Here is a 12368-nt window from a genome sequence, read left to right as displayed (position 1 = left end):
GAAGTAAAAAAAGCAAGAATATGTCGCACGTAGCATGTAAATGAGTCGTGAATGTTTATGATTATGAGGCCAATCCAGATCTCAAGCATATGTGTAATGTATCTAAACGACCAATGACAGAGCATTCAAATGTTTATTTCACTGATTATAACCAATAATTGGTGACATATCTATGTTCCCGTATACATATGATCGTAGCTGTTCTTGAAAAGATTTAAACTTTGGCCTTGGTGTATCTCCAGATAAAATGGTGGTGTGACATGGGCACAATATTCTTTACGAGAGAGTGTGGGGTATTTTTTTACCATAAAAATACCATCCAACTATTAAGAATGACGTTATTTAATGTTTTGTATTAAATATTCTAATATATTGATACAAAATAATAATTTGAGTGCAAAATTAATAATGATATTGAAATTCCTTGATTGGGACACACCGAGCAAGCTCCAATTAGCTCAGCCGCTTCCTTAATGGTAATTGAGGAGGGGGGTGGCTACCCGTATTCGGAACCAATCTTTAAAAAATTATATATACAGTGCTGGGTATGTTGTTTTCAATTATTAAATGATTGATGAGATATGATTGTGACACCGTCATGTTTTTAATATCATATAGTATAGCGTGTGTGTGTAATAAAATAATAATAATAGAATCGGTGGAACCAAAACATGTGGCTCTCGCTGAGGGTCCAGACTGTATGCTGAAGACGAAACCGGAACGAATTGACACGACCTTTCAAGATTCATGCGGGTGTTCTAAATTTCAATTTGTACCGTTGATTTGCTGTTAATGCTCTATTACTTTCCCCCACACACACACAGAGAAAGTGCTTTATTAGTTTACAAATTAAGCTGACGGTGGCAAAATAAATCAAAACTATATTTTAAAAATTGTTATATTATTCAAGATCGACGCAGCTCGACTCAGGTTATTAGCTTTGTGGCTAAATTCCTAACACAAAAGCTTCGTTGTAGGAATAATCAAAACTAATATTTTTTTTTTTTTCTACTGCCTGTGTGTATATAGGAGGGCCATCTAATTGACCCCTCAAGACATCAGTACCTACCTCCAATTAATGCCTCCGTATTATTAATCTAATTAGCTAAGATATCAAAAATAGCCAGGCTATGCGCGCGTGCGTATAAATACCTGCTAGGTGTATAGAATCTATAGATAGACAGATATTACGTATGTCCAACCAAAAAGGAGGCTGAATATTTTTCCGGTGGAATGGCAGGGCATTAAGGTCAGAAGATCCCATGAAATGACCATGCTGGCCTTTCCATGATTCTTACACGTTAATACACTAACAGGAGGCCCCACATCCGGGGGGATTGATCAGCGTGGAGATTCTACAGCTTTAGATGTTGCATGATTGATCAGCTGGTGATCGGTGGAGCGATTTTGCTATCGTGTAAAATGCCAAAGATGCATCGCGCATTCGCAACTAATTAGAAATGAAAGAGATCTTTCATGAAGTTCGGTGAAAGTGACGGGGATTGCTTAAACATCAAGTTAGCTTATTAACAAAACAGATTCCCATATCCGCCCCCACCCCTAGCTACTCGCTGTCGACTCTCTTAAAATACTTTGGCGTTTCTTTGAACCTAAACAGAAGGCCAATTATGCATCACAACCAGATAAAACAACTTCTCCCACGTCCATTACCTTAATATCCACACATCTGGCCTCCGCTGCATCTTTCCTTTTCTCTCTTTTCTGATCGGCTTGGCGACCTAATTATGCCGGATACTCCATCCCTCCTCTCCAAATGTCCGTGTAACAAAATTTTAGGGTTTGTCTTAGCAGGTGTTTGTTGTCGCTGTTTTCAAAGAGTTTGAAATTTTTTTTAAATTATATTTTTATATTTTTAAATCGTTTTGATATATAAATATTAAAAATATTTTTAAAAAAATAATAAAAAATATTATTTTATATATTTTCGAGTGAAAAACACTCGAGACGTCGTCTTATCTTGTGAAAGTTGTTACTTAAATTAACAAGATTTATTATTCGTAGCAAAATGATCAATTAATTCATGATATTTAAGAGCAAGGTGTTCTGTCACTTTTCTTTGAAATAAATTAATATAATTATTAACTAGCTCCTATAGTAAAGACTAGTCGGGCATGCGAAGTATTTACTAAACATATACATCAAAGAGTCAATTCATGTTATCGTCATGTGAAAGCGCCTTCAGGGAAGATAGTTTGCTTAATAATTAGGAAGTCCTACTGGAGATTAATTTGACAATAAAATTAAAATATAATAATAAATGATAGAGATTTATAGAATATTGATTTATTTGCCTTGGAAGAAGTGATGCTATTAAATATTCCTTAATTAGTATGATCGCTTGGTTTAGATGAAGGAATTAATATAAACCTTTTAAAATTCCACCATGCATATCGAAGGCTTATGCTCTGTTTTAAAATGTTATTGTGCTTGTTTTTTAAAAATAATATTAACATATAAAAAAATATATTAATTTGAAGAAAAAAAATAAAAATAATTCAATTTTAAAAATACTTTTCAAACTCAAAAACAAACCAGCATAAATCACATGATAAAAATAACCTTCCTTCCAATACCATAATTCAGAAGACCTTCCTTCTATCCTTCTCTCATCGCAAATTAAACATCCGACTCTAAGAGCTCCATTTATTGAATTTTTTATTTGATAACAACGTACGTTATCCTCTCCGAAGTCCTGAATACTCAATCCTAACTCATGGCATTTTTTATTTTTTTACAAGAACAGGATGAAAAACCCTCGAAATCTCCCATGTGTTTGTATTTTTCAATTTTACGAATAATTAAGGGTGCCACAATCCATGCAACCAGCAAAATTACTAATAAATTCGTAGCCCTCAATTAAATTTAGAATATATTATAATAACCCTTATGAGATACCATGAAATTATAATAACGATCCCAAAAGTTTAAAAATATTACAAATTAATTCCCCCATTGTATTCGAAATTCCCTTAATGTTTTTTAAATATCAAGGCATTTTGGGTTTAGAAGGAAATTAAGTTTTGTTATATCTACGAGGTTTCTGTCAAATACTTAAGGGGGAGTTTTGTAATTTAAATCTTAATTTAAAAAGCTAAAATTAAAAGAATATAGCATTTTAACTTGTAGGGAGTCCAACTAATGCAACTAAAAGAGGCTTAGTTAGCAAATTGTTACTTGATTTTGCTCACAAAAGCTATTAATATTCGAACAATCAAACAAGTAAACAGGCTCACCCCAGTAAGGTAACATGGAATAATTAACCCCATTGTCAAATGCTTTCAAGAAGGCTAAGATAGGGCTATCCATTTCAAGCTCACAAACCAAACGTGAAATGATCATTGTCATCATAACTGATCATTATAGGATAAAATCCGAGCAACTATTTTTCGTTTTATGTATTTTAAAGATATTGCGCATTATTTAATAAGCTCAAATTAATGAATCCCAAAACTTAGTTTTGTTATCAACATCAATCGTTGTATTGGTGGGCCAAGGCCTAAAAATCAAATTATTGAAATGTCCGACTTTTTTTTTCTCACACTAGAGGACCTTTTTTTGAAAAAAAAAAAACAGATAATTAATGACATTGATAAATAATGTAGCACAATTAAGCATTGTTGTTCCATGGCCATTTCCTTGCTTGAACTATATATGTAGATTGTTATCTTAGTTTCTTTCGTCTTCTTTCCTCTTTAGGTTTGGTCGAAACTCTCCTCTCAAAACGTCCCCACCTTTTTTTCTCTCTTTCCCTCAAAATTTAAGCATTGAACCTGATTAAATTGACGGTTAAGATCAAACTTAGCTTGTCTGGATTTTTTTCACTATATATATATATATATCGTTAGGAAGACCTCAAATATTCAAAGTTCCTTGTACAAGAGAGAGACATGAGTAGAGAGTTTCATGATCAGATTATATGTTAATGGAAAATTAATCACGCAACGTGCGGTAAGGTGCAGTATACAGAACTTCCTAGACCACTTTTTTCATGGAGAAAGCTCTTGTCTGAACAACTCTCACGAATCATGAAAAGTCTTACTCCTATAGTATATGTATATTTATGTCAATGATTTATGAAATTTAGTATTTATGGCTGGTTCCTAATTTCCTACCTCGAATAAAATGATGTGGTTCTTATGAAACAAGCTGGTCCAGCCCAGAAACATTATCTTTGAATTTTATTTTTATTTTTTGGCCAAGTTTCAAAGTGGAGTCGGTCAAATATGCGTTGTTTTCTACTTTTCTTCCTTCTCAAGGCTTTAGATTCCTTTAAATAAAACTACAAAGGCCAATGCGATTATTCCTATAAACCGAACAAGTTATCTCAGAGCAATAATATCATCTTTTAGAACCTACCACTAATTTCTTTGCCTGTTCAGTTAGTCAGCATTGGAGAGAACCCGCCACAGCGTACCAAACTCGAATAGTAAGACAGAGAAGGATGTTAGCCTCTTGCTTCATCTTGCCATGACACCTTCAAGGGAGCCCCCTCTTTCTTTCCCTCTCACGGTCAAATTACCCCGAGACAAATTACGGAAAGGAGAAAAAAGGTGAAATTAATCAAACAAGTTAAAAAAACTAGCTAGCAAATTAGGCACGCTGTTCCAATCCATGTGAATATATATATATATGCCGTGGGATTTAGGCAGATCTCAAAACAACAAGATACAAATGTTGTTAAAGCTTCATCGAATTAGGAGACAGGGAGGGAGTGAAAGAGATACAACGCAATGAACCAGCACCCATGTCACGAAGAGAAGAAAGGAAAAAAAACAGGGCGCTACGTTCTTGTCGGAAAGTAACTGATCGATCCTGTACTGCTACTACGATGGAGTACCGGTACTATTTATTCATGCGCGTGAGGGACCCACCTGCACCTCCATCCCCTAATAGCGGCCTCCCGTAGTATTTTCGCTGTTGACGCCCCTCCTAATTTTCCCATCTCTTTATCTTATCTCTTCCTCCCTCCCTCTTTGAATCTTTTCGGTGAAAAATAAAAAAAAGATTTATATATTTCGACGGGACAGAAAGTTTTCTTTCTTCGAACCCTTAAAAGAGAGTTCAAAAACTACGCGTCTTTCCCAACACAACGAACTTCCTTTCTTATCACACTCCGCCCCAAAACCCTAATTCTCTCTCCCTCACTCTCTAAAAACCTCACTCGCTCTCTCTCCTTTTCCTCCTATCTTTTCAGCCTTTTCACTCTCTCCTTTTTATCACTTGAATCGACTCTTCAATTCTCTTCCAGAATTCATTTCTTTTTTCAATAGATCTCTGCAGATCATTCAATGGACGATAGAGATAGTCTTGATCCAGGGACCGAGTTCACCAGCGAGTCAAGCTGGACACTCGCTCATGACTCAGACAGTGTCAATTATTTCTTCTCCAACGACCGAGAGAACTCCATACTCAGCGAATTCGGATGGAATCTTCAATCGGACGAACCATCCCGGTTTAAGGACCTCGATCGGATAGAAGCAGAAGAGAGGTCTGATTCGGCAGGAAACCTTGAGATTCAGCGATCATCAGCAGCTGGTCCGGCAGGGTCTAGTGGTAGAGGCAGTCGTGACGTTTCGACTACGAACTATCCATCAGTATCATCGAGCTCCAGCGAGGATCCACCCGAGAAGTCTACGGACTCCGGCGGGAAACCGCCTGAGATACCGTGAGTTCAATTGTTTGGATATCTGATAGCCATGAAAACTTGGTTAATAGTGTAAATAACTCGAATTTCAAGGGGAGAAACGATAGATAGATTTTGCACTTAAAACAGTGAGGGATAAAATCAGAAAAAGAATCGAATTGTCCTCCTAGTTGCAAACTTTATTTTTTTGCTTGCAAGAGTGTGTGCGCGAGATTTGCGCGTTCGTACGATATAGAAACTGTCAAAATAAAAAAGGAGATGTGAGTTGGTTCATACGAGTTGTTATGAGGCAGTTTCGTAATTTGAGAGAAGTGCGGGGTTAGATGAGGTAATTAAATGGAAAAGGTTCGAATGAGAAGCACAAGTGAGAGAAGCCATGAACACCGCCGTTATTGCGGCGGGAATGCCGTGCTCTCTAACTTTTAACACTGCATGTACATTTGAAGAATAATTTTTTCAGCATTAATATATAGGGATTATCTTTCTTGTTAACGTAAAACACTATCAAAGAGATAGAGAATATAGGGAAAAGCTTGCTTCTGTTGATTTACTTGGTCATTACTTTTTGTTTGAAACAAGTTAGATAGAGATTCTCCCCTGATTTTATTTTATTCTACTTTTTCCAAAACAGAAATCGTCTGCTGCTTGTTTTATGCTCTATATTCATCCCCTTAGGATAGTGGAGGTGTAGATTATAATCATTTCTAATGCGAAACGTGTCTGCCAAGTTGCATTACGCATTTGCTCTCCTGATGAATTAGTATGTATTGATGCTTCGTTTTTGCTTTGTTATTTTTAAGCTACTATCTTGACGTCTCTCATTCTTTACTGATACTCTAATGCATATAGTGGATGGAGTTCATGACTTGGATTTTTTTTTCTTAATTTATCATAATTGTATTCGTCATGCATGATCCCAAACCATATACGATCGATCATGCTGCACACCTAGCTCTTCTATCATTCTCCAGCTAGTAATATTGGTCAGTCATTAATGTGCTGAAAAAACTGAAATTACAATATTGTTGCATCTTATAAATAAACAACATTTATGCTAGAGGGCTTGAGATTTTCTTTTCCAAGTTAATTTTCTGTGTAGCGCTATTGATTTTTACAAGTATTTAGACTGAATTGATCTTATTGTGGCTAATCAGTGGGCTATTAATTTCCAGAGAGAAAAATAATATAACTGAAAGATAATTTAAAGTGTCTTATTAATATGTTTGCTGTCAATCATGAATTAAGACATGCATTTACTTCATCTATTTTTTTAAAAAAAATTCAGGATTTTGTGTTTATTTTGATAATTGTAGGTGAAATATTTTGTAGGAGTACGGTTAAAAAAAAGGGTCAGAAAAGGATCCGGCAGCCACGTTTTGCATTTATGACCAAAAGCGAAGTTGATCATCTTGAAGATGGATACAGATGGCGGAAATACGGACAGAAGGCAGTTAAAAATAGTCCCTTTCCTAGGTCTGTAACTATTCCTTTCTTATTAATTTACTGTCCATTTCCAAATACAGTTATCTTTATGTTTGAAAGTTTGTTTGTTTTTGGTACTTCTGATGCATAATTGATGTTCTCTGGAAAATCAATGCCAAAATATTAAAAGCTTAATCTCTTGCTTTGCTCCATCTCACCCATAAATATGCCCCAGGAGCTACTATCGCTGCACAAATAGCAAATGCACTGTGAAGAAAAGGGTTGAACGGTCGTCTGAAGATCCCACCATTGTGATTACCACATATGAAGGCCAGCACTGTCACCATACTGTTGGTTTTCCTCGAGGAGGAATCATTTGTCATCAAGCTACATTTTCTAGTCACATGACTCCTCCAATGTCGCAATTTATTTACCCTGGAATGCAATTACCCCGAGAAAATCCTCCGAGTACTGTGGTACAGTCACGGCCATTACCGGTTGTAGCAAGAGAATGCAGTACAGTGTCGTCAACACCAACTCCCCAACTTGCAACAGATGGACTGCTTGGGGACATTGTGCCTCCTGGGATGCGATGATCAGGTTGAGAACGGTACACATTACCTGCCTTGAATTGATATATAAGCTTAACATGCTTCAATATACCGTGCTTGCATGAATATATATTACCTTTTCCACTCTTTCCAATCTTGGCGTGTGTGAGAGTGAGCACGCGTACATCAATAGCATGCTTCTAAAATCAACTCTCATCCAAAAATCAAACATCAGTGGGAGAAATAGTTCTGGCACCCTACATTTAGTGATATGCCATATTGAAATCGGTGCAACAAATTGGATAACTAATTGCACATATTATAAAACCTCTCCAAGGTCAGCTCATGAAGTCCCCAAATAATTAATCAAGCTTCCTTTTTCTTTAGCATCCACAGACAATGGCCAGCGAAATTACTCCTTAAAGCATACTTGAGAGTCTAGGATGGTTTAGGGAAGTATTTTTTTTCTTGTGAACCAACTCTAACCCTCCAGGTCGTCTATGAAGTAGTAGTAGTTTACATACTCCAGCTGCCATGGGCACCATCTCGCTAGCAACTTGATTAGTTTTCGGGGGATATGGTTATGTAATTACATGTCTAGATCCAATGTATTTATATAGACGTTTTGTGTTTATTAGGTATCTCTAATTATTCCTCGAATATTCTGTTTCCGCGAGACATTTATTGTATACTGTTTCCAGGACTGAGACAAATTATATTTTCTTAAATGATCAACAGTTTTTTTTCTTTTCAAAATGCCACAATCAGGGAAAAAAAAATACAACCGAGACGATGTCAGCAGGAGTAGTACTGCAATTCAATTAATTGTTGTGCTACTCTCGTCAGTGCAATAAATTAAAAATAAATAAATAATTATGCTATTAAAAATGGCACAATCCTTAAAAATAAAAATGACAACCTGTAATTTTTTTAGTGCATAATTGTGGGAAAAAATGAGTACTAAATTAAGATAAAAATCTGAAATTAAATACAAAGATAGTAATATTGTTAAAAATTGTAATTCTTTAGCCTAATTTGAAAACCTTACAAGTCTCAACAAGTTATAGCGAGATTATTTATTATAAAATTAAGTTTGTAGAATTTCTTCAAGAAATTTAAGTCTGATTTAGTAATTATATTAAAAATTATATTTGTTTTTATCAAATTTATTATTTGAAGCGAACAAATCTTTTCTTTTTTGAACTTGAACTTGTCCATTTAATTAAAAAATATATTTACTATGCTATATACTATTTTTGGTATCGCAGCCTTTGAGAATTTTATTGTTATTTTTAAGGATTGCGTTCCTAGAAGCAACGCCACCCTTTAATTTATTTTTTATTTTCATAACTTCAATTAGTTTGCGTTACTCCCATCAGTGCATCTTAGTTGTGCTATTCTTATTTCCAATAACTCAACTAACAAAAATGTGATGTTTTTTTCAATTTTTTAACCAGTTTTAGTTTATATATTTTTTTTATTTGCTCTATTCGAAAAACAATTCTGTGATCAAATTATAAGATTTTTTTGCAAAGTATTCTAAACCAAATAAGAGTGATTTTATATTCACTCTATACAAATCATATTCCTGCGCGCTATATTTTATCGAAATGATAATAATAATCTTGTTCAACATGTTTCTTTAAAAATAAAAGGTAAAGTAGATTCTCATGAAGAAGATATTTTTTAGTATTTTGATAGTTTTTGTTCTCTATCAAATCACAGGAAAAAAAACTTTTTGATTTGCTAAATAACTTGTTTTTTTTACTTGGAACTCAGTGCATTTCAAATCTTGATTTTGTAAAACCTAAAATAATATGTTTAATCTATTATTTTATATATTTAATCTATCAGATGAAAAATCAACTTAAAGACAACTTTTTAAAAAAATATTTGCATCATGAATTTTTTTCTAATTAAAAGAAAACAACGGAGGATGGATTCTTAATATGCACAAAGCATCCAGCGGGCTAGACTGCAAAATCCATGCATCGATTTTTCTTTCTTGTCTAGACTCTAAATTGATAATTGATATTGGTTGTTAGTAAAGTTTAAGTACTTCTGTATATATCTAAGATTGCATGATAAAAGAAGGTTATACTTGTTGTAGAAAAACTGTTGAGAAAAGGCAAGCATAAGAATGAGATCGATTATTCTATAGCGTGTGTGCGTGTGCGTGTTTTCTGTCTTTTATTGCAATTTTTTAGTTTTATTAATAGGAGTCGTTTTTTTTTATTAAGATGGAGGATGGATTCTTAATATGCACAAAACTCTCCTATTGCCTGAGATTTATTGTGTTTAGTTGTTTTTGTGAAATTTTATTTGGCTGGAAAAGCAACAGAGGTGTTTTTTAATAATTTCCACCTCACAAAAACAAGGTCATAGAGCAGTACCCAATAAAAAAATCGATCTAATAGTTGGTATATGTGGTGATCAAGACTGAACACTTTCTTATGTTCTCTTGTGATATACCCTAAAAGCTATTTCGGAAGAATGTGGTTAGAAGCAACTTGAAGAGAGGAAAGAGTGTGTGGCTAGAAGCAATTTGAAGAGAGTGATTAACGACCACCAAAATCTCCTAGTTAATGAAAGGATTTAGTGTAAATACTTTATTGCTCCCCCCCCCCCCCCCCCACAATCGACCAATATTTCTCTATTCTTTTTTTGGTAGTAGTCGAAAGAATATATCTCTATTCTAACAGAGCATCGATCTGGATTTCTTTTAAAGTCTCTAATTTCGACATTGCACGCACGTATTCTATGGTTGATTTCTTTTAAAATCTCTAAAATCGATGCTTTGTTGCATTTTCTGCATATTCTTTTAGTTAGCGTGCAATGACTGGGTATCCTATTATTAGTGTTGAAGCAGCCCCACTTTAATTGTGCTAAAAATGGTCTCTAAACTAAGGCTTCCCACTGTATGAGGTGCAGAGATCGTGTGACGTTGTTGTGGTGGCCCATGTTCCAGGAGCAGGACGGCGACCTTTATTTTGTGTAGCCCGTAGCGAGTCCAATTCACTGAGACTCTTGCAATCCAACCCACTGGCATGCAGTATCCGACGTTGATATGCATGTGCTTTTGCATCAGGTATATGTCGCTCACATTAATGCGCCCTTACAGTAGAAGATGGTGTTATGTCAAATCTACATTTCGATGATTTGTGCATATAGCTTTTCATGTCATTGATATTAATGTGTATATACAATGGACAGCAGGTACGTGCTCCTCGTTTTTCACGCTCTTTGCTACCCAGCATTCAATTTTAGAGTCCCAATTTATAGTCTGCACCTTGTAAAAATGCCTTCATTTCTCCCAAGTTTATATTATTCAGTAGCTTCTGATCTTAGATCTGTACTGCTTCTCTGTTTTCAGTGCGGTTAAGTTTATTGCCGGGAAATCACGGGTGGCTATATGTAAACATAATAAAAACATTAAAAAAATCATCATTTAATTTTACAATAATTAAAAACTCTAATTGATTTTTAGAAGCTTGCCATCTTGATTTTTACATATTAAAAATTGATATCACTTCAATTTAAATTCTTCAAATTGCACCCGTGCTTTATATTAACCTTTATTTAAAAAAATCATCATTTATGATTGTGGACTTTGCACCATAGAGATCAAAACATGTTTCTAGTTCTAGTGCGAGGATGATCTTAGTCTAGGTTTTAATCTAAAAAAAATATTAAAGGCTCAAAAGGAAACTAAGGGAATATATTTTATTATGAATAATAAACAAAAAAAATGGCATTTCTTCATCTCTTTACCAAATTTGCTCACGGCCCTCTTAATTTTTTTTTGCTTATCAATAGCGTGGATTTTTACTTCAGAATCAGTTGATAGTGCTTTTTACTCTCTTTTTTTTCTTCAAGTTTTAGCAAACTTTTCCTTCAGAAACCGCTTTTCACCACCTTGTCACCAATTTAATAAATATTTGGAAATGTTGTAGTTTTTTATAGTTATATTAAAAAATATATATTTAAATAGACTTATAAATTATAGTTTTTTCTAACTAAAAATTTTAGGATAGAATTTTTAGTTTCATCTATATAAAATTATAGTATATATTAATTAATTAAATATTTTTAAATACAAAACATAGACCGAGTCACTATAAGTTGTCCCTTTGTACGTGAGATCCATGATTGCTGGGAAGCAAAGTGAAATATTCACCTCAACTTATTAATTATATCGGTGAGTGATTCATGAAAGTCAGAAGTAGTATATAAGTTTACAACATTCATAACCATATTAAATATAATTAGTTTTTACAAACACATCAAAACTAAACAAATCATAAATCAGATCCATTTAAATATAGTTAACATACATTGAACGTTGTAAATACTACCAATTCATGTTCAAGGTAGGTGAACAAAAATAAAAATCATGTTTATGTAGAATATAGTTTTCCTGGCATGAGATTTAAGTGATTTCAAAAGGAAGAAAAATTCTATATGAAATATTATATTAGCTTGACTATTAGTATATCAATTTTTAGGCTAATTTTAAATGGATGTTGTAATGAGTGGTGGGTAACTTTTGCTAAAATCTTTTTTCTAATATGATGTTAGCTTCACAAGATTTTCTTCCAAGTTTTTTATAATTCAAAATCATGTTATGATCTTCATAAATTTGGTCAATAATCTATGCACGCACTTATGAGAGAAGAACTCGTTCAAATTTCAAAAAGTAAAAATCCAGCCAATCATGTGCCTGCCCTACC

The 12368-nt window shown here is 34.0% G+C and overlaps 1 protein-coding gene across 4 annotated transcripts; it reads left to right on the top strand.

Annotated features, from left to right (window-relative positions):
- The first annotated feature begins 4930 nt into the window (after positions 1-4930).
- Positions 4931-10993, top strand: LOC118043341 (probable WRKY transcription factor 57). Of its 4 annotated transcripts, none has more exons than XR_004686627.2 (5): positions 4933-5686; positions 6995-7138; positions 7323-7687; positions 10570-10726; positions 10855-10993. XR_004686627.2 is itself a non-coding variant. In XM_035051303.2 (4 exons), exons 1-3 carry the CDS (start codon positions 5310-5312, stop codon positions 7681-7683), a joined length of 882 nt encoding a protein of 293 aa, XP_034907194.1. In that variant the 5' UTR covers positions 4931-5309; the 3' UTR covers positions 7684-7697; positions 10570-10993. The 4 variants fall into 4 exon arrangements, 2 of the variants coding, with proteins under 2 accessions (XP_034907194.1, XP_034907193.1); XR_004686626.2 differs by having other exon boundaries at positions 10852-10993; XM_035051303.2 differs by having other exon boundaries at positions 4931-5686; positions 7323-7697; positions 10570-10993.
- The last annotated feature ends 1375 nt before the right edge of the window (positions 10994-12368 follow it).

This window comes from Populus alba, chromosome 10, assembly GCF_005239225.2.
Source record: "Populus alba chromosome 10, ASM523922v2, whole genome shotgun sequence".
Classification (NCBI taxonomy): Eukaryota; Viridiplantae; Streptophyta; class Magnoliopsida; order Malpighiales; family Salicaceae; genus Populus; species Populus alba.
This window is presented reverse-complemented; position numbering and strand designations above follow the sequence as displayed.